This window comes from Pleurodeles waltl, chromosome 6 (genome assembly GCF_031143425.1).
Source record: "Pleurodeles waltl isolate 20211129_DDA chromosome 6, aPleWal1.hap1.20221129, whole genome shotgun sequence".
In the NCBI taxonomy this organism is placed as follows: Eukaryota; Metazoa; Chordata; class Amphibia; order Caudata; family Salamandridae; genus Pleurodeles; species Pleurodeles waltl.
This window is the reverse complement of record NC_090445.1, coordinates 319,339,427-319,362,742: the sequence shown is the minus strand read 5'-3', so window position 1 is coordinate 319,362,742 and position 23,316 is coordinate 319,339,427. Positions and strand designations below refer to the sequence as shown.

The window sequence follows — 23,316 nt, the reverse complement described above, 5'->3', positions numbered from 1 at the left end:
AGTCTTGCCAGCTCATCCTCTAACTGACTGCATATGTGTAGGGCAACTAAATAGTGCCATAGTGTGTCATGCTGTAATTGACATCAATATGGTGATTGGCATTCTTGCACCTCAGACAGCTTCATGACTGGATGTTAAAAGCAAAACCGCTAAATTGAGCCACTCAGCATCATGCCACCATATGCCCAGGCGATGAAGCACTGGACTCTCCTTGTATGTTGCTGTGCTTTAATCTGTACTTGGTGTGGCATCAGTTAGTGAGTTGGGCTTAGCAGCTGGAATTCTTTTGACATGGCACTGGCACACTGACAATTAGGCCAGTAAGTAAGAAAATAATGTTCTAGTTTCTGTGCCACTGGTGGGATGTGAATGTTCTTCTTGTTTTATTTCCTGCTTGGCTCATCTTGGCATCCTGCTTCACCGGCCTTCCTCAGACAGCAGACATTTCACTGAATCAACAAGTTATTGGCTTAGCTAAAACTTTAGACATGAGCACAAAGCAGCAGACCTCATTAAAGTGGGTGACATTTCCTCATGCCAGGCAGCCCCATTGGCGTGGGAGGACATCTCATACTGGCCCATACCAGTGTTTTCCTTGTGGTCCTATTTTATTGGTTGTGCAGGAGAAGACTCCACACACCAATTCTTCTAATTCTGGTTTTACAAAGGTGCCAGTAAAAGAGGCTTTGATGTGCAATGCCTGGGTATCCAGCAGTCTGTGGGATTATCTTAAGGTCAAAATGTTTGTAACCTCATTTAGGTTCCCAAAAAATTAAAATGCTGCAACTTGGCTGTGTGGCAGTCTTTAATTATCTGGACATTTGTTTCTTCTTTGGAGTTTATAACCATAAATGTGCTGGCTGGTTTGCCTCAAAGGGCATTAAATATGTTGATGGATTCCTTTCCAGCTTGCTTGGCTTGACTGATTAGAAATGTGTCATAGTTGGATTAATTTGGGATCTGTAATGTGGTTTAGAAAAGCAGTTTATTTATCGCTTTGGCCAGTGACTGGGACAATTTAAAAAATAAATAAAGTTAAGAACTTGATCCCCAGCAGGTTGCCGGAGAAATGATTGATTGGCCACAATATCCATCAGTGTGATTTCTGCAAAGTACCTAGCCTACACTGTACAACTGGGTGAAAGGGATAAAGGAGATAACAACATGTGACCTGGCTGAGAAGCAGCAAGATTTGCCTACGCGAATGCTATTGGCTTTGCCAAAGGCTTTTAGTCAGGTTGTATTGCAGCATGGAGGGGAGTGGGAAGGTGTGGAGTGGCATAGAGTGGAGTAGTCTAGAGTGGATTGAGGTCTGGGATAAAATGGCACTGTGTGGAGTGGAGTGACATGGCGTAGAGTGCAGTGGTCTACACTGATGTAGAATAGGTATAAAGGAGATAACAGTATGTGACATGGCTGAGAAGCAGCAAGATGGCAGCCAGCATTGTGTGAGGGAATTAATGTACCTAACTAGGTAACCAGCAGTGCCGAATAGATGACTGTGGCGTAGAGTGCAGAGACGTAAAGTACAATAGCGTAGAGTGGCATAGAGGAGAGTGCGATTGCGCAGAGTAGAGTGCAGTGGTGTAGAGTGCGGTGGCCTAGAATACAGGGTGGGGGGTGGGAGGGAAAAGCAGCATGGAAGGGGGACAGGTGGGAAAGAATAAAAGCTACATGGACAGGGATATGGGAGAAAGACTGACAACACAAACACTCATATTGAGTGATTGAAAAGTAGCTCCAAAAATGGGAGCAGTGGAAGGACATAAATACTTGGGCATGCTCCATGGGATAGGGTAAACACAAGAAGACATGCTACCCACATGCCCTGACAAACAGGGATGAAGGAAAAAAGAGCAACACTGAAGCTAACAAATGTTAATCTATGGGTGGGCTGTAAGCCCACTGTATGTAAACATGTCTTGCAGAGACAGCGCATGCACTGTCTAAGCGAAACCTAATTAAAATCTCTTGGTGAGGAGGATGGATGAGGGCTGTTGTGCACCTTTCCTCTGACAAGTGTAAAGAGTTTGACTCTCCCTCAAAGACCCACTGAATAACTAGAATGGAGCTATGCTGATGTCATCATCCCAGTGGGCTGATGTCTTCTGGCTGTAGTCAGGTGGGACGCTACTGGGGAAACAGTGTACACATTTGTTACTATTCTTAAGGTATGTGGTGTTGCTGGGCAGTGTGTGTGCCAGTGCAGGGAACATAGGACACTTTCTTCATAGAGTAAAGATCATCACAGCTCCTGAGTTTCTATTACAGCAATCTCTTTTTTTTTGTACTTTGAACATTGAAGAAGAGAATCCTGAAGTGATGTGGTCTAGGGTCCAATAGCAGTCAAACACATGACAGGCTGTATCAAGTGAAACCCAAGCATAAGTCCCTCCTCTCACAAGAGGACAGGAGGTGACTAACCTAGGGGATTAAAACAACCCCCCTCCCAACTTGGGTATATACTTTTGTGAAAGAGTCTGAATGGCAATGTATTACTGTGGAGCGTGTACCCGTGTGCAGCATATTATGTTAACATTAAGTATGAGGACACTAGCATGTTTGGGTCATGGCTCAGCAATTGCAAACACACTCTCTAGCTACTGGTGATTAGCCATGGTGTCACCATATTAATAAATAGATCACTTACTGCCCTTCTGCTGCACTGCGGAAGTAACACACCTTTCCTTTCTCTGTGTTGCTTGCTGACTGTATATTTTTAAGCAGTGTGGTTGTAGACCCTATTTGGCCTTTGGCCTCAGACCCTCATGCATTGTAGTTCTAGTGTGTCGTGCATTCTAGCTGTAGAACTGTTCAAATACTGCATCTGTTCTATGGTCGCACAACCTTGGTGGTAAAACCTTATGCATGTAGGATGTTCTAAAGTGTGGTTATTGACTCTCATAACATTTGGATGTTTACCCATGCCTTTGTAATAGACCCTTCTCTGGTGTGACTGTAGCCTCCCATGCTTTACAGTCATAGACTCTCGTGCTTTGTGGTGGTAGACAGACTTTTGGTCATTTTACTCATTGCCCTGTTATCAGTGCACCCACAGATAGACCTTCATGCATTTTGCTCTTAGAATCTCCGCCATATAACCTTGTTTTTTGTGGCAGTATCCCCTTGTGTATTATTGTAGTATGGCCATGATGACTGTGCCATCGTTATTACTGAGGCATATTAGTAGACAGAAAGCAAAATAAAGGCCTAACGTGTTAGTATTAATAAATCCGATACAGACTTTAAGGCGCACATTCCTTATCTTAGATTATTCCTAAAGTGTCAGACTGGATCCATAAACTTTTTGAGATGTACCTCTGCGCTCCAGTAGGTGCCATTATTTGGTTCTGCATCATCAGTGCCAAGTCATTGGTGCGTGGTGCCTATATAGGTGCCACCTCAGCCAGCTGACATCAGTTCTTTTCTTCTCGCACTTGTCAGCGTAGATTCTGAGAGAACTACTTCCAGTAATTCTTTTTAACTGACCATTTTTCCACATTTTGTTTAATCTTTTTTCAAGACCTTCTCACCCAGTGTGCTAGGGATGTCTCCCAAGAAACCAGTGGGGTTTAAGCTCTGCGGTCCCTGTCACTTATAGGTGGCTGTGTTAGACCCCCATCTGTTTTGTCTTTTGTGCCTGGAGCCACTCCATAACTCCAAGACTTTTGCAGACTGGTGTGCCATGAATCCCAAGCTGCTGAGGGACCACTCCTTGAAGCTCCCCATTGCCAGTCGCTTCTGCAATGCTCCAGGTCCTGGGCTGCTCATGGAACCGTTAGAGTTACTCCTCTTCACTTTCAGAGTCATCGGGTAAGTCCAACAAGAAATCAAAAAGTCAAAGCGCATGCTGGTGAAAGTCTTCGGTCAAAAGGGGGGGGGGGGGGAACAGCATCTCTGCATGCCTCTGGGTCTGCTCCATGCCTTCCTGGGTTTCCTGGTACCAGAGCGATCCCTGCCCTCAGCACCTGTTGGGCCCCTTGGATCCAGTCATGGATCCGCCTGTGACCTTCCCTGTAGCCCGTTCCAGAGACGCTGACCCCATCATCCCATACCCGACTCTGATACAGAACTGGATCAGTGTCAGTCGTAATCAGACCTTCCAAGTTGGAGTGACTGCCCCCCATCTTTGACAGGCCTGAGGAGGAGTATGATTGGTGGGAATCTGAGTATCTCTCAGGCTAACTGCAACTGGTATGATGAACTGGCAGTTGCCAGTGTTGTGGACACCTCACCAGACACTGGCCTGGTCTCTCCTCCTGTGGTGGCTACAGAAGGAGCAGCTCATTTGCTATGGTGATGCGCAGAGCAGCTGAGGTCCTGGACCTTCAGCTGCCCTTGGTGGCAGTCTAAATTAATATTTTGTCAGAGATGCTTCAACTGGGAGTCATTCCCTTAGAGCATCTTCTCCCCTTTAATGATTTCCTCACAGGTTTCCTGCTCGGGCCTGGGCCAAGTGCTGCCCATGGGTGCCTCTGCAAAGGACCATTGCCCACCTCCATCCCCTCTCTCCTAGGGACTTAGCTTTTCTCACCCAGCACCCCACCCTGGAAAGCTTGGTTATCCAGGCCTTCACCTCTAAGGGTAACCCCAGCGCTTTCCTTATCACACCACCGGATGATGAATCAGGATAAGGAGTCCAAGAGGGTAGATACCTTTGGCATGAGGATGTTTTCTTCTGCTAGCCTAGCATTCCGGTCAGTGAACACTGTGTGCCTTTTGGGTTGTTAAACCCACACAGCTTGGCATGGATTGCGCAAGTGCTGTCCATGGTCCAGAGGAGGCCTGAGCTATACTGTCACAAGCTATTGCAGATGGCTGAGATGCAGCAAAATTCACTATTCACTGGACATGAGCGACTCACTAGGCAGAGCGCTTGCATCGTCAGTGGCACCCAGACCCTGCCCGGTTGAGGTCCACTAACTTTTTGGTGGATGTCCAGGCATCCCTTGTGTATATGCCCTGTAATGCCACCCACCTCTTTGGCAACAAGGCAGATGCCGCCCTGGAGCACTTTAAGGACAGCAAGGCCACTGCTAGGTCCTTGGGGTTCTCCATGGCTCCCAGCCAGTCAATTTCTGCCCTTTGCTCCTTCCATGGCTGTGGTAGGAGTTACTAGCTATGTCCATTTCCTGGAAAAGGTGAGACCTTTTCGTGTAGGCCAGGCCATCACCTTGTCTGCCTTCTTTGCTCTGCCTCGCCCTTCCAAAGACAAAGACAGATTCTACTGCTCGACCCGAAAAGAGTGTTGTTCTACATTGATCATACCAGAGGGTTCCAAGTGGACGATCAACTCTTTGTTGGGCATGTTGGAGCAAAGAAAGGAAAAGCCATGCAGAAATGGACCATCTCACAATGGATTGTGCTCTGCAATAAAATCTGCTATGCATTGGCTGAGAAGCAGCCCCCTTAGGGCTTTTGCTCTCATTCCACCAGAGCCAAAGCTGTGACCACTGCGTTAGCTTGCGGAGTCTGTGTCCTAGACATCTGTGAGCCTGTCATGTAGGTGTCTCTGCACATGTTTACTAAGCATTACTCCTTGGACAGTCTGGTCCGTCGTGACAGGCACTTTGCCTGCTCTGCCCTACAGGGCTTTTTGGTCTCATCTGCTGGCAGACCCACATCCGGGCAGATATTGCTTGGGTATCTATTCTAAAGTAAGGAATCTGTGGTTAGAGGTCTCTATCAAATAAAGAAGTTGCTTACATTTGGTTACGCCTTATCTGGTAGAGACTCTGTCTAGCCGCAGATTCCTTACTGACCCTCCTTAGTGTCTACACACTGGTACATCAACAAAGGTCATGGCTCCACGCTTCTGGTGTGGAAAGGTCACAAAAAGTATCTGTTATCGGCGCACTGGGGTGACACCTATATAGGCACTGCAAACATTACTTCAGGCGCCAGAGGTACTGCTTGAAAAGTTTCCGGATCCAGTCTGACACGTGGCTAAGTAACTTATCCAAATAGGTCAGTTAGTTAATGACGCCTTACCCTATTGAGCCAGTTGTTCTACCATGGAATATTTGGTTTTGGTGTTAAAACGGTAAGTAATTCAGAAAGTTGTCTTGTTCTTTGAGTTTAGAAGGCTTTGGCTGCCATCCATGGTTACTTCAGCTGTGGGACTTCAGCCGACATTTAGGGAAATATACTTCCAGAAACATGCTCGAAACGAACAGCTTCAGTTTAACAAGCTTGTATTATTCTGGGAGTGTTCCAGGTGTTTGTCATTCAGGTGTGGGGTGCAGCCAATGTTTACTGGAACCGTGAAGGCAATGATAGCTCATTCTTTCTAGCTTAAACTGGTCCGTGACTAGAGGTTGAACTTAAGCGGTCTGTATCGAATAGATTGTAAAAGATACATTCATATGTGTGTGCAGTTGGCATGTCTCTAATCCGATTTGATAAATCTGAAGATGTGATCATTGTCCTTACATTTGAGTCAGCCAATAGATTGCCAAAGGGTTCTTTAACAGCTTCGAGCACTCAAAGCTGTTAAATAACTCTATCGAGTGGTGGTTATCCTCCCCTCTTGAGCACCGGACACTATACATGCTTGTACTCAATATTGACGTTACAGTCCGAATTAATCAGTGAGTGCATCACTATTCCCAACCACCCACATTCTTAAATTTTAGATTGCCAATGGGTGTTAGGAGGAGTGGGTTTGATCTATTGGTTTTGGTGCCAAGGCAGGGATATTTTGGAGCTGAATGAGATGTTTTGGATGCTTTTGGACTAATGCCAAAAGAAGGGGAGAAAGCCAGCATCTATCCAGGGTGCATCTCTTTAGCTCATTTGAGCGCTGCATCCCAAGCCAGGAAAGGACATCTCAAAGGAGCAGTTACGGTTCACCAATGAGATGTGATCGATCTGGAATAACCGACCTCAGTCGGTCATACCTGTACATCTGCAATTTCCAAGGTGTTAGCAGGTGGGGTTGGATGTGATTAGCAGTGCTTGTTTTTGTAGGCCTTGGGTAACATTGCAAACATCAGACTAAGAACTAGAACAGTGTATACTTAGGCTATGAATCATAATAGTTGCAAAGCAAGAGGGACAAAGTACATAGATAACAATCAACATCATAACACTGACACCCAGATGATCAAACAAACAGTATTCAAATGAATCCAGTCCCAAGATCACAGGGAAGCGTGTGATCCTCTTAACCCTATAGGTTTATAATTCTGTAATCCAATATAGTAATTTCTTTGTTCCAACAATGATGAGGACTGGTGAGCAGTGTAATGCAGCAAGTCGTGTTAAAGAGGAGGAACCGTCAAAGTTTTGGTCTCTTATGGCCACCCGGTCCGCCAGACCATCATTAGGGCACGTTGTTGTAAACGTCCAACTTGGGACACAACCTAAACATACGAACAGAATCAGAACATTATTGAGTACGTTTAACAATAGAGACAGTATGGCAAAGAACCAAAATGTATCATAAAATCTAAAGCTTCAGTCACAGAAGTGATAACACAGATGTACTTAAAAATTGACAGTAATGAATAAAATATCTTCAGACTGCCTAGGGACAAATATCAAAAGGTCATATTTCACACCTGTAGTGTGGCCAAAGACTCTTGTAAATTGTTGTTGTAACTCTTGTATGGTGTTGCCATAGACAGTTATGTATGTGACCCATAGGAGGATTGTGCCAGTTTAAACTGTACAGCTATTGCTATCCTTTAATTTATTTCTGTTCTTTTTTTCAGGAAATGGGTGAACTGGAGATCTCTTCACAGGCCTATATTAAGATGTGCCTCCATGCTGCACGGTATCCCTATGGTGCAGTAAACGGGGTGCTGCTTGCCCGCCGGCCTCAAGGTGGACGGGCAGAATGCCTTTGTGTGACTGACTCTGTACCTCTCTTTCACAACCACCTCTCACTGTCCCTGGGGTTGGAAGTTGCTCTGAACCAGGTGTGCTAGGTGGGACTGGTCTAGTATAATTGATCTATGCTAGAATTAAAGCAGACCATGTATTGGAAGCTGTTTCCTCTTTCTCATCTAGTCCACTTCTAAGATCCATCACTGATTGCTTTCCTCAACCCTTTCTGATCAGCATCTGTTTCTGTCACCTTAGTGGACCTTGTCCTATGTTGTTGTCACTTTATTTGACCTCTTTTGATTGTCCCCTGTCAAGTTGCACCCTGCTACGTCCAGTCTGATTGCTTATCATTTATCTCCCTGCTCAACGCCATCCCATTGGTCACTATTGTGGTCACCTTGATCATCACAATTGTATCATGCTGTATAACTGACAAATCTCTCAACTTTTTCTAATCGCCCTCTTTCTTTCTGATTGACCCTTACTGTTCGCCCTTTACTGCCTTTTGCTCAAAACCTCTAGATTCCCCATACTAGGTATCACTGTGCTCAAGAGCTTCAAACCGTGACTCAGTACTGGTAGTCCTCTACCCTGCTCAGTCTGATTTGCTACAGACACTGGTGCCCTTTTTTACCAAATTGCCTTCACAATCACTGTGGTCATGCACCCTGCTCAACTTGACATATTTTGCTTGATCCTCCTCAGTCTGGCTTATTTTACCTCCAGCACTGTTCTAAATTACATATGACAGTGCTCTGTTAATAGCGCCCTGAAAAGTTGTTTCACATTCCTGAGGTCCATTTTCCAATGTACAGTACTACATTCCTACTTTGCTGTATGCCTTCTAACTTTCCTCTTTGTCTTCTATCCCTTCCCCCTTTGTCCATTAGTTACATGCTTCTTGTACTTTCACCCTGTTCATTTCTCATAGAACCCTCATCCTGTGCATGACTTTCAAAGATCTTTGAAATATTGGGCTGTGCACCACATACAAATCTCCATCTTACTGTAATGCTGTCTATTCTGTAGAGCTATGACCCAGTGTGTTGCCCTATTATTTGAATACCCCTCTACACTCAGAACACTCCCAGATTTCCACTTTATCCCTTCCGTATGCTCTGCAGTCCAGTACCGTACATTATCTCTTCTGATCTACATCTGTATCCCTCATTCTTGCCTCACCGTCCCACTGCCCATGCATCACTCTCATACTTCTTTAGAGCAACCACCCTCACATATCCTCATCTTGCTTAATCCCCTCTACTGATGGCCTGTCTCTTCTTAACATCAATCTATCTATTCCATATAGAGTCACTGAACTTTTCCCCCCTTGTTCCACCATTGTGCTGTGCACTCCTCACACAACTTCTCTTGTTACATATTTCTGCACTTCCATCTGCTAACACATGCTGTTTTTTCCATGGCAGATTGATCTGTGGAGTTTGAAGCAGGACCTCATCCTTGCCGGCTACTATCAAGCAAATGCTGCTTTGGATGATAAAAAGTAAGATCTTATCCACTTTCATATGTGGTGTAATCAGGGGTATGGAATTTAATAAAATATCTACCTGTCCATGTTACAGGATGCTTCATACATCTACTTGTCCTGTAAAAAAAAAAAAAAAATTGTCCCTAAGGCACCATATAGTGTGGTGACATTATATAAGAGTTTTTATAATAGCCTCTTTTAATATGCAACAGCTGATGGTATAGTAAGGTTTAAATACTAGCAATTCCCTTATTTTGCCACTTTTTAGCAGATCTACATACTGGGGCTGGAGGTAGTGGAAAGCAATAGTTTTAGGGTTGGAATGCCCTTTTGAGTCTGTGCAAACCTAACTTGCTTGTTTTAGGGGTTTTCACCAGCTCATCTCTAATTCTTTCCCATACAGAGAAAGGTTGGAAGTTTACTCCTGACACAGGCAGAAATAAAACTTCTTCCAGGGTTGGGAAATACAAATGTGGCTGAAGGGAAAGTGAACTTGTAAATGCTCAACAGATTTCCGTGTGAACAAATCAACACATGTATATTAGCTAGTGCTAAAATGCAGTTCATAAATATTTTCTAGGAGAACAACTTCCTTGCAAGCATGTGTGAACTCATGAAAGATGTAAATCTGCAATAATGCAATGACATATATACTATGCTTGCACTTTTTAGCTTTTCTTTAAGAAATGGGCCCCTATTTAGCTCTGGCATTGACCAAGACCTTTGGTTATTATTAAAATTATATCTATCTGTCAACGGGCTTCACTGTGAGTAAAAGCATTGTGGTCTTTCACAAGAAGCATATCAGCACACAAAGTAATTTTGTTCAGTACTAGGACCTGCCGTGGAAATGTGTGCTTTTTGAGACCAAAAAAATATTTTTTGCTTTTTGCCAGTGTTTGTTATGATTGTTATGGCCCAGCAGCTTTAGCAACAATGAAGTTTTACAAAAAACATGTGAAAACAAGACACACATTGACAAAACAAAAGGCTGACCACCAATGTCTACCTATTGGGTTTGCCAATGCTTGTTTATTTTCATGCTTCCCATAATCCTTGTTGAAACTGGTTATACTGATTTTCCATTATGAATATTTATTGAAAATACTAGCATCCATCCACACATTTTACTAAATGATTCTTCAAAGAAATAGTACCTAAAATTTCACAGTAGTTTAGCAAAACCTTTTTTAACCAGTTGCATTTTTGAGAAAATGTTACTTTGACAGCAACAAATCATCAGTCTTGATTTCAAGCTTCTCTAGATATTTGTACCTGAGCAGAGATCATTGTGGGAACATTTTACAAAGCTTCATATTTTTAAACTTTGCATACTTGTGTAAACATTTTTATACTGGAAACACTAACAGTAATGCAGTCCGAGCTTACATTGTTTCCTTTGAGAGAACACCCTAATAAACAATAAAGGCTTTGCATCAATGAACCATAAATACAATTTCAAACAGCAGTAACATATGGACACACAGGCAATGCCCTTCCCTGATCCATAATGTATTGTAAACTGGCAACCAAAGGGTTTGTGCTGCAAGGGGTTTGGCCTAATTGTCCTAAGGACAAAATAAACATGAAAACCTGTTGTCCTTGACCCCAAACAGTATGCCCTGGGCGTAGTGTAATATATTCCTTTGTACTAGCATGTAACATATCTTTCTATAATACCAGCATATCTTGTATCCATCAATGGTTCATGTGATATCTATATGCGAACTACCTCTTCCATAGGTCTAAGTCTATTTGGTGTACAAAGTTGGTCCACAGTGTCTCTTTCCTGCCCAGTGTTCCTAGTAGCCTGTCTCTTCCACCAGCAGTGGGCGGGGTATTGTGTGTATGAGTGTTTCATATGCAGTTTCATACATAGTGTTTGGTTTAAATGCAGAGTACGTATGTAAACTGCCTCTTCATTTTTACACAGTGCCAGCAATGTCGCTCTTCGGACAGCAGGCCGCCTTTCAGAGTACTTCAATGATGCCATTCTGATAACGGTAAGAGGTCACCTCAGCTACATATTTCACATACTACTTTTGGGTATTTAGAAAAGTCTCCACAGAGGGCTTTTTGTACCATTTTCCAGATGACAACGTTTTTTTTTTATTGACTTGTAATATAAAGGTTAAATAAAAGAGAAAATGAAATCTCCGTCACAACCCAATGAGAGCAGCTTCCCAAACATGCCACTGGGAAAAAGCAGTAGCCCCAACATTCCACGTAGTACTCTGTATTCATGCCCTTAAGGATGGTGATAAGAGGGCTTACGTTCCACAAGTTAAGTATTAAATGGATGTAACAGTAAAAGTAAACCAGGAACCCGACCTACAAAAGAGCATTGTAGACTTTGATTTTATGAATTTGGAGATAGACAATAGATTCAGAGAAAGGAAGTAAAAAAAACACTATGCTGGTAAATTATGGAAAGAAACAGGTAGACACCCAAGAGTCTGTACTCTTCTTATTAAGAAAGAAGGGGCCTAATGTGAACCCAAACAGTAGGGTCCTCTAGTCAGAGAAAAGGAGAGAGGATGACACTAGTGAAAAAGAGTGTTCTCCTCAGAACGAGCTGTAAAGAGAGGTTTCTCATCATTGAACCCGGATTAAAGAATGGCCGTTCCTAGATAATCTAGACCAGCATAGATGAGAGGCGCAGTCGCCCCCAAAAATTGTCACATGGCTTGTTTACCTTTAACCAGGACAAGGTCTTGTGGTGTCGGTTCTAGACCAGAGGAGGTTATCAATGACACTACATTTAAAAAATATAAATAAATGGGAGGGCAGCCCAAGTGCTTAGGAGAAACACAGGTTTGTCCTTCCTCTGGAATCTTTGCTGTTCAAGGGATTTATTTATGATTGTCTATAGCCTGGGCATATGCCATGAGGATGACATACTGCATTACATAGGTACTTATTACAGTATGTGAGAAGCAAGCATATTTGAAATGGGAAGGCTAGAAAAGTGAAACTCAAAACCATTGAAAACGTCCCAGTGCTTACAGGCGTGCATTTCTAAGGAGGAAATGGTTGCAAGAACATTCACCATGCAAACCCAATGAAGTAACTGAAACCACAGTGGAATTTATGTAACAAACTACGGGTACGTAAACCATCAATTAAAGAAGATGAAAATGGTTTCCTCAATGAGAAAAAGCAGACAAAAAAATGGAGTTAGACTAATCCTGCTGCCTTGTTACCTGCCAGACAGAAGAAGCTCATCCGTTGGGCTTGCATAGCCCCCAAGAGCAAAGAAACAACTGACCTTAAAGAAGAATGCAATTAACATGCGACTACTGCTTTCCTCTGGCACCAGAAAATGCAGTCAAGTGATGCTCAGTTGGTGCTTGAACGGTGGAAGGTCAGTAATCCACTGTTAAGTTTACATAAGCAAATTGGCATCCAAGCTTGCCTGCGGATGCCAGCCTCCTACTTCATACCCAATTCTGTTGGGTTCAGATTCACCAACTAAACTGGAAACCGATCAGTCTGAAACTTATCTGCTGCTTCCCAGAGGAATTCAAAGAAACATTCTAGGGGAAGGAGATTCTGAAGGCCTGTGATCCCATCACAATTTAGCACTGCCTCATGCCAGAAGAGTCTTTGCATGAACCTTGTGGAGATTCCAAGTAACAGACATCTTTTCTATATTTAGGTATGATCGTGCTACTTCGGAGTGAACTGTAGAACAGGAGGTGACCAAGAGACCAAAGTGAATGCTAACTCCCTTGTTCACAACAGGACCTGAAAGAGTTTCATTGGAATCCTAAGTGTTTTACTCATCATTGTTTTTTTTTCTTTAAATAGTGGTGTCCAAACTCCTGCATTTAAAGGAGCAGCAGGTCTCAAACAAACCTTCACCCTTGACAAAAGGAGAATCCGGAGCAGCTAATCCTGGCCAGAATGTTAGGTCTTGGACAAAAACAATAATTATTTTCGCAAGTCTTTAGCCCAGGTTCCTTGTTAAACCTGACTGAGTGGGCAAAACTGAAACGAGGTGTACACCTGTTGGGATAACATATTTTCTCTTTAGATAAATAATGACGAGTTTGGTATAAGAATAGAGTATCTGGTGCAAGTAGAGATGGATTAAGCGAGTATTCCAGGTCCCCCTTTTGTGGACTAGAATTCTAGGTAAGTAACACAAATTGGACAACCTTTGTCTTTTCGAACTGGGGTGATTGTTCTGACCTGCCAGGTCACATACCAGTTAGGTGGGTGAATTATCTGGGCTTAAAGAACACTGATCAGTAGCATTGTTCCAAGACGGTAAACGTAGGCTGGGACCAATACTCTTTCTTAATGGATTCCAAGACCCTTGAGAGTGATCTGTTCACCTTTAGAGGGGGACCTCCATAGTTTCCCCAAGAATTCTATCTTTAAGAATTGTTCCATACCAGTTTATTTAGAATTAGATTATGTAAACTTGAGTATGAGTGTTGACTGTATGAATACATCATTTGGCCTTCAAGTTCGTTAGGGCTATGTGGAGGTCACTGGAAACGACTTAAAGGATGAGTATCCTTGGGAAACTAAACCAAGAACCTTCTATAGTCTCTTCCTTTGGGGGATACACTGTAATGCATTACATTGCAACAATCCTCAGAACCTGTAGACCTCGCCGACACTTGGAGTGAACCTGTGAGGGCTCTGATCCGCCGTTTTAGCCTAGGTGAACACCTGAGACTTACCCCGAGCATGACAGCTGATGTGTTGAGGGTAGCAGAAGAGGGGTAAATAGGAGCCCCAGCCGACCCTCCTGGCATAAGCCTTAGGATTAACTTGAATGAGGATTGGAAATAAACTGCATTTTGCTAGTAGTGCAGGACATGTGCACTTACAGTCCACTACTCAGAAATTTCTAACTAAAACTTAGTGAAAAGGTTTGAGGGGATGTGTAGTCCTACTGATATGAAACAATTGCAGTGTAAAGGTGCTATACAAGTATCGTCACTCCCTCCAGTCTGACCTGTGGTACAGGTTGGATAATGGGCGTGGGCATTGGAGTATACAGTCCCCTAGGGTGGTAATGCATCAGAAATCCCAGCTGCTACTTAATATGGGAACTTGGATTGAAAGCTGTCCACACCCAGAACTCCTGAAACAGTGAACAGGGTATTCAGATTCTGTCTAAACACTTTCTTTCTGTAGATTCGGTATCTTTTGTGTTGTACTGTTGGCTAGAGTTTCTGACCTCCAGCACTATCTTTGTTTCACAGCTGGATAACCGCCACCTGTCTCCTGACCCTCTGCTGCCGCCAGTTATTATACTGCAGCACAAGGACAAACGCTGGCTCCCGAAAGACAAGAACCTGTGAGTGGGGCATAAAGGGAGGCATGATACGTACATGGTAGTGGTTTTATATAGTGCAACTTGTGCATATTCAAGGCTTTCTGTGTGTTCTTATGCTGCACAACACTGGTGATCGTTTTTGTGGTTAGTTGGTGATGATCATCTTTGACATCCTGGTCTTGGCAACAACCTTCCTGTACCATTCCCCAGAACCTGCGTATCTAGTGGGTGGGAAAGATTTTAGGCCCAGTCTGCTTGCCTAGTGTGTTTTCCTTACACTGAATGGAGCAAACCAATTCTCTGTTTCCAATGTGTTTCTCATCTCCTTTAGCAAAAGAGAGCAAAACCAAGCTTCACTCTGAGGCCAGAACACACCATACATAGACTGTTCGTTCGTTCGTTACTTTATTTCGGCAAATATTGCCATAAAAGTCAAGACAGGAAATAAATACGACATACATAAATACATTATACAATAAAATATAAGATACAATACATACAGTTGGCAAGAAGTATATGGATGTCCCCATGATTAAGCAGTATCATTAGGCGTATAAAAATATAAATAACAATTTATAAAATAATTAAAAGCCAGAACTAAAAGAAAAAAAAAAAAAATTAATTAACTTGTCGATAAAACAGTGCATCATATACCTTTGCAAGGAGAGGGATGAGCGGGCCACCTGACAAAGCGTTACAATTTGTGACCAAGTCGATTCCTGATAAGGTACACATTATATAGGAATCTGCTTGTGCCAAACACCACTAATTGTGAAGTATTGGACTGAAATATGCGCACTGCTTCTTTATAGGATCTGACCCCCACATATTTACAAACGGGTTTGATCCACCGATCCCTTGGTTTCTTGTATACTGGGCAAAAGAAGAGTAAATGAACAACGTCTTCTTTAGCCCCTAAGGTACAGAGAGTGCAGAGTTCACAACCTTTTACCCCTCCCCAATTGCATGTGTAAGCATTAATCTGTAAGACCCCGTACCTAAACTGTAAATAAAGTGTTTTTGCCAGAGGAGGGCCGACCTCATCCAAAAATTGTTCGAATTTAGGTGTATCTTTTATGTTTAAAAAATTCAAAGTCAGAGTACCAATCGATGAACTATGCAGTAGCTCTCCGTTGACATAAGACCAAAAAGTGTCCTTTACATTTTTCCTGGTACATGTTGTCATATTCTGTGGAGCTTCCCATAGGTGTGATAAACCTAATCTCTCGTACCACTTAGATACATATTTTAACCAAGGGGTATTCATATGTCCATCTATCTGAGTTAGTTCAGTCAATCCGTTCTTGTAATCACTCAACTCCGGGGTTACCCATAGCCTGACCCAATACAGCAATGGTCTTAATAATGCTTGATAGTCTGCTCTTTTAAGATTAATATCAAGGAAAACAGGGACTAGGGGGGTTCTTGTCGGTATTTTAAGTAGCCTTCGTACAAAATGGTTTTCCGTTTTTCCAAAGTTGTTATTGCAATGGAAGCCCCAGAGTTCAGCACCATAAAGGGCGGTCGATTGGGCCTTTGCTTTATATACTTCCAGTGCTGGTGAGATTGCTTTAGAGTAACTGGCTCCGTGTATTTTTAAAATAGGCATTGAGTTTTGTTTAAGGGCTAGAATGCTTTTATCCATCTGCCCTTTCCAGGACAGGTTACTATCCAGCGTCATCCCCAGATAATTGAAACTCCCTACCTGTTCCAGTTTTTGGTTATCCAAGGACAGATTATTCCTGAGGGATTTCTTGGAGTTTATTGACATATACTTTGTTTTGGTAGGATTTATTTCTAGCCCCTTCCCCACGCAATACTTCTGGAAAGAATCCACCAAATTCTGTAAACCTCTCGGAGTTTGAGAAATGAGGATGGTGTCATCGGCAAATAGTAATGCCGTAACCGGCTCGCCACCTAGCTTCGGTGAGTCATGTACACAATCCCTTAAATAGATTGGAATATCATTAACATATAGTGAGAAGAGTGTAGGAGCTAACACGCAGCCTTGGCGCACACCACGGTCTACAGGTATGGCCCTTGAGGTCTCACCTTCTTTTCCCCACCTAATTTTTGCATAGTTCCCTGTGTGAAGCTTGATAAGTTCTTTAAGTAGTTCCCCAGGGACCGCCATGTTTCTTAATGTAGACCACAACAAATTGCGAGGAACAAGGTCAAAGGCGGCCCTTAGATCCATGAATGCCACATAGAGGCTACCCTTCCTTATGGTTATATACTTCCAACAGATGCACATGAACCTAAACACCTGGTCAACCGTACTTACTTTTATTCTAAAGCCAGCCTGATATTTGGTTAATATTTTAGTCTCTTCAATCCAATCTAAAAGTCTGTTTAAAATATGTCTGGCATATATCTTTTGAAATGAGTCTATTAAACTTATTGGGCGGTAATTACTTGGATCGTAGCGATCACCTTTTTTAAAAATTGTCATAATTTCTGCCCCTTTCCAGGAATCGGGGATTGGTGTGCCTGCCACAATGGAATTACTCAAGTAATTTATGTAAGGCCCCCACACATCCACATCATATTTTAGAAGATCTCCGGGGATTTTATCAGGGCCTGGGGCTTTGCCCAATTTCACAGCTAATAAAACCTTATTAGTTTCTTCTAAACTAAAGGTTAGTGGAGCAACACTTATCTCTGAATTTGTCTCATGGTCCTCGAAGGGCAAATTCTCCTGTTTGTTAGCATAGAGCTTAGTGAAGTGGTCGCACCAAGTATTTTCATCTAGGAAAATATCCTTTGTTGATCTGCCCTGCTTATTTCCATTAGCGATTAGATTCCAGAACATACTCTGGTCCCGTAGCTTAGCTGCATTCAAGAGATCCTCCCAGAAATTTTCATCCCATGTTTTTTTAGCTTGGGCCAACGTTTTTTTGTGGGCTAGTCTATTGTTTTTTATATCCAAGCTGTTCCCGGATTTTACTGCCTGGATTAGTCTTGATTTTGCTATACGACAGTCTTTATTATACCATGGGTTCGCTGACTCAAGATCATTCCGTTTCCTATTACCATCTTTTTTATAGATTTTGCTCAATAGTGGGGTTAATGCGTCTACCAGCTTAAGATGTATGTCAAGCACACCTTGTGTTCCCACTAATGCTGTCTGAAGGCCTCCTACCGTTTCAGTAAATACATTGTATATATTTATCAGCGTTATTTCGGTTCCCAAGATATAGGGCCATCTTAGGGCACGCCTGTTATTAGTTACCTCTAGTTCCGCGACCGTGGTATTTAATAGGGTCTCTTCTTTGGATTTAATAATGAATGATTGAGAATCCAGCCATAGTAGGAGGGGAAAATGATCACTCTCCGTCCTATGGTCTATCTTAAAGTCGGTTATTTGGTCCCATATATTCCGGGTAGCCATTACAAAATCTATATGGGATCTGGAATTTCCCTTAAAATAGGTTGGGGCTGCTGGTCTGTCTGAACGAAATCGACCATTACAGGCCCTTAGGTCATGCGCCACAGTCAACTGTAAAATCTGTAAGGCGGCTTTTGTGCCTTTAGCTGCACTTACAGATTTTAAGGGCAGGATGTCATTAGCAGCATCTTGATCGTCGAATAATTTTTCCAACCCCGGGATAGGCTCATATTTACAATTAAAATCTCCACCAACAAGCATTATCTCCTAATGAGTCTAGAACGGAGTCCAAGAGTTCTATTACCTCTGATTCCTTGTTAGAAGGGAACGGTCTGTTATATATATTTATTAGATGTATAGTTTCTTTCCCTCTTGTTTTGATTTTAAGGCCTAGTAGGTCCGGGGAGGGGATGGGTAGCGGGGTGACATCTATTTCTAGGGTCACTTTAACCCAGATGACCAGTCCCCCTGAGGCTCTCCCTCTAGTTGATGGAATAGCATGGGAACAATAGGTTTTATACCCCAGCCTATGGGGGGTTTCTACCATCCAGGTTTCTTGTAGGAGTATGATGTCGTAGTTCTCAATATAGGAACACCATACCACATCCTCAAGGTTCCTTGCTAAGCCAGCTATATTCCATGATATCAGTCTAATACTTGATTTTCCTTTTACACAGGGAGGATCTAATACTATAAGTAGGTTGTCTTTTTCTGTAACATCCTCCAGCTCAACTAAGGGGTTTGGCTCTTTATCTTGGTTGTAGTTTTTACTAGTGTCTTTACTAGTGTCTTTACCCTCCATGGTCACTGAGAGGCACTTATCCGGTACACCCGAACTAGTTGTCTTACTTAAAATAGAATAAGGGGATTTAACGTTGCTTACCAATTTAACTGTCCTTGTATTTCTGGGACTCGAGGGTACTATGAGTTCCGGTTCAAGATCTTCTATACTCTGTTTTTGTTCCCACGTCTGGGTATATACTAACGTTTCTGTGATGGGATCCCCTGCTCGTGGGAGTCAATCGTTTTCGTCCAAAGTGCTCAGTACCGAAAAGCTATTTCCAGTTGGGGTATAAGAGCTAGTGTTTCTTCTAATAGTCAAGGGTCTGTGTTTTTTAGAAGGTTCTGATGTACTGGCTAAGTGTCGATAAAAATAACCCAGAGGATGCACACCCACGTCAGATTCCTTTATATCCAAGGAGGCTGCTCTAAGAAGGACAGTCGCAACATGTTGAGGGTGCCTAAAATTAACAATTACACAGTCTCCCTTACATTTTTTCCTTGCGTTTCCGATCCATGGTATCCGCCTAGTAGACAGTATTTGATCGGATAGGTGTGGGGGGAAACCACAATTTTTGTTTAACCAGGCAACTGATTTCCGTTTGAGAGAATCCTGTGATTCCTCACGGAAGTTCACTGCTATTGGGTCTAAGGGAGGAATGTTCGAAAGGACTATGACATAGGGTTCACAATCAGGTGGAAGGTTAATAAAATTTGGTCTGTTCACAGGAGTAGTGTTCCTCACAATATTAGATGCAGCTGCTTTCATATGAGGGGTACTATCCACCATACTTGGTGGCTCCCTAGATTCAGGTAAACGTGGCCTCTGTGCTTCAACCAATTGTTCAGGGTTGCCGGATTGGACGGATAGCTCAGACTGTTTCATAGTTTGTCCCATATACATTTTGTCTAAAAGACCACCCAACCTAGATACCTCCGTAGATAGTAATTCAATCTTTTCCATAAGAGGTTTAGTCATATGGACTAGTTTTTCCTCAAATAGCTTAGCGATGTGGCCCAAGAGAACACCATTCACATCGTCCTTGTTAATTGTAATCCCATTTTCAGCTACATTACTTCTATGACCATATTCTATCATTGGTTCTATTGTTGGTTTGAAATGAGTGTTACCCCGCTTGGATAGCATTTTTCTGCATTTTCTAACAGCTCTCTGAGGGGGAGAGTGAGACAATGCAGGCTCACTCGGGGGCTCCAATGGGACTTGATTTGGTGGCTCTAAAACGAAGGGTAAAGCGGCTGGGTTTTCCAAAGGGAGAGCTTCAATATTAAGGGGGTCCATCATAACAGAACCGCTACCATTGTTTACAGGAGAAAACATTTCTGGGGTGGACTCCTTCCCTAAGGACTTCCTTCTATCAGTGTTTATCTTGCTCACCATTTTAACCAGGTAATTATCCAGGGTGGAAATATTCTTAGCCATTCTACACCGCCCTCACGAATATGACGACCACTACTAGTTTTTGATAAATACTAGACTGTCTAGTTTTATGGCCCTGCACTACACAGAACTTTTATATCGTTTACAAAGTATAGGGCCTCTACATATATCAGCAATAACACAGAACAGCAAGTGTATAACACCCAGAAGACACAATGAATCAATTTAAATGGAGCCCAGGTATACAGCTTACTAAAACGTTATCAGATTCAATAAAAACAATTACAATTAACTGCTTAGTGAACTTGCTCAACCCGACCCCTTCTGGCCCCCTAACGGCTCCCTAACGGACTCACAACGGCCTGTCCTTTGCCCGACCCCGCTCAGCCAGGGGCAGGATCAGTTTGATATCACCTTCGGGCGTGTGAGATCCGCTTGTTCTGCTTCCGTGGTGCTAGGGGACCTTGCTAAAGTAGTCCCGTCCTGGTCCGTCAACGCTCCTCCCACACAGCGGTCGCAATGTCGGGCGACGGCGGGGGGGAGATGTGGAGGTCAGCAGAGGGAACAAAAGGGACAGCACCCCCCGAGGACCACAAGGGCACACAGGTATGCTGCACGATACAGGTGTAATTAAATTACAGCATTAATATGTCTGTGACCAGATATTAAAGAGGGGGGGCCTCCCGCCCTATCAGCAGCTGAGGCTGCTACCGCAGAGATTTAAAGGGCTCCTGCCGCCTGTGCAAGTCTGTGCGCGCCCCGCGGCTGCGGGCGCGCCAAGTGAAGTTTAAAGGGCCTCCCGCCCTATCAGCAGCTGAGGCTGCTACCGCCGAGATTTAAAGGGCTCCTGCCGCCTGTGCAAGTCTGTGCGCGTCCCGCGGCTGCGGGCGCGCCAAGTGAAGTTTAAAGAGCCTCCCGCCCTATCAGCAGCTAAGGCTGCTACCGCCGAGATTTAAAGGGCTCCTGCCGCCTGTGCAAGTCTGTGCGCGTCCCGCGGCTGCGGGCGCGCCAAGTGAAGTTTAAAGGGCCTCCCGCCCTATCAGCAGCTGAGGCTGCTACCGCCGAGATTTAAAGGGCTCCTGCCGCCTGTGCAAGTCTGTGCGCGTCCCGCGGCTGAGGGCGCGCCAAGTGAAGTTTAAAGGGCCTCCCGCCCTATCAGCAGCTGAGGCTGCTACCGCCGAGATTTAAAGGGCTCCTGCCGCCTGTGCAAGTCTGTGCGCGTCCCGCGGCTGCGGGCGCGCCAAGTGAAGTTTAAAGGGCCTCCCGCCCTATCAGCAGCTGAGGCTGCTACCGCCGAGATTTAAAGGGCTCCTGCCGCCTGTGCAAGTCTGTGCGCGTCCCGCGGCTGCGGGCGCGCCAAGTGAAGTTTAAAGGGCCTCCCGCCCTATCAGCAGCTGAGGCTGCTACCGCCGAGATTTAAAGGGCTCCTGCCGCCTGTGCAAGTCTGTGCGCGTCCCCAACTGTTCAGAAGTGGCCTGGCTGTGAATGTGGGCCAAAAGCCAACAACAAGGAAGGATGCTCCATGAGTTGTTGAGGAATGAAGAAACCCTTCTGGTTGACTCTGGAATCCCGCCTTGTCCACCCGAGGGATATACATACTGGTTTAGCTTTGTCATTTTAGCACTAGAGACCTCCACATCATTGTAAGAGCGAATATATTGGGACTAGTGATGGATTCTGCCGGATTGCTACCCTGCCTCCAGACTGGACCTGTGTCTGGGAAAGCGCGTGGTTGCACTTGTCTAAGTGGAACAGACTGCCGCCGCGCACCATAGAGCTTGGTGCTGACTGTGTCAGCATGGCAGAGATTATTAAACTGAATCCTTTCAGAAAATATGCATCTAGTAACCCTTTTTGAGTGAGAGCATGTGTGTACAGTTCAGCTTGGTGACTTGTGCAGACTTGGATTTATTTCAGATACTTCGGTGCCTCCACTTTACCTTCTGAATACCCAGGGAACGGGAGAAGTTGTTTCCGTTTTTATTCAGCGGATTTCAACTCTTCTTTACATATCTGCCCTGATTCCAAGCTGGGTGGTATTTACTGCACCCCATTATTACATGGTACCTTACCTACCTCATTTCTTAACACAAAAAAGGCAACGGTGGTATAACAGTTGCACATCGCCTATTTGTCAAAGCATGGTAAACATCGAATTAGATGCTTCTGCGCCCTATCACATCTGTTGGCACAATGTGTACCTTCAGATCACGGAAGAAACCATTGATCCTAGCTCAAGAACTGCACAAAACGCAGTGGCGGAGCACTCAAATTACATATTGACCTCTCCGGTTGTGTGAAATTGATACCCTATCTTATTCTAGGAAATTTATAATCATAAAAGATTTCTTTAACAATCGCCCATTCCTTAGTGTTGTACTCAGTTGGTGTGTTTACTTTCTCTTGATATATACGATAACCGATAGTAGTTGTTCTGATACAGATAATTCAGCCAAAAGCCAAGACACGAGATGAAAAACATATATGATTTGGCCGACACGTTTTTCATCCAATCCTTGGACTTTCTCGAGGCTGTTCCTGGGAGATTGTCATTTCCCAGCCATCGACGCAATAATAACAAAGAACAAATCCTCCGAAAAGGTGAATCAACAATTCATATTAAAGAAAATTACCTCGTATTGTCACATACGGGCTATTTTAAGAAACACGAGGACTCCAAGCAGTGTGGAAATAAATAGTTTTATGGGTAATTTCAACAGGCTTTTTTTTTTAGGTCTAATTTATGGTCAACGCAACCAACATATTTTTACTGGAAGACTGCAACGAGTGGATGGTGTGTGCAGGCAGACGATGTGACTTATCAGGGTCAAAAGACTGTGAAGATCATAAATTAGACGTAAAACAGAGACTGATGAAATTACTTGTGAACCTATTTATTTCCACACTGCTTGGAGTCCTCGTGTTCTTGAAATGGCCCATATGTGACAATATCAGATTGGTTTTCTTTAATTTGATTCTTGGTTCACCTTTTCATAGGATTGATTCGTTGTTGAGCTTTGTATCACATGCAGTCAATTCTGAAGCCCCCCACCCCCGTAGTAGGATTTCATCTGGTACGATAATCTTGCCTACTCCAGTGGCCAGCTCTGAATCAAGGCAGTGCTCTGTCGCCA

General features: G+C 43.7%; 1 protein-coding gene across 1 annotated transcript in view; it reads left to right on the top strand.

Annotated features, from left to right (window-relative positions):
- EMC9 (ER membrane protein complex subunit 9) overlaps positions 1–23,316 on the top strand; it is a 70,281-nt gene that overhangs the window by 24,007 nt on the left and 22,958 nt on the right. Inside the window, exons 2-5 of the mRNA XM_069238133.1 lie at positions 7,716–7,922; positions 9,258–9,334; positions 11,253–11,322; positions 14,542–14,636. Coding sequence (XP_069094234.1) covers positions 7,719–7,922; positions 9,258–9,334; positions 11,253–11,322; positions 14,542–14,636 — 446 coding nt within the window. The 5' untranslated portion in view covers positions 7,716–7,718. The remainder of the gene's footprint in view (positions 1–7,715; positions 7,923–9,257; positions 9,335–11,252; positions 11,323–14,541; positions 14,637–23,316) is intronic.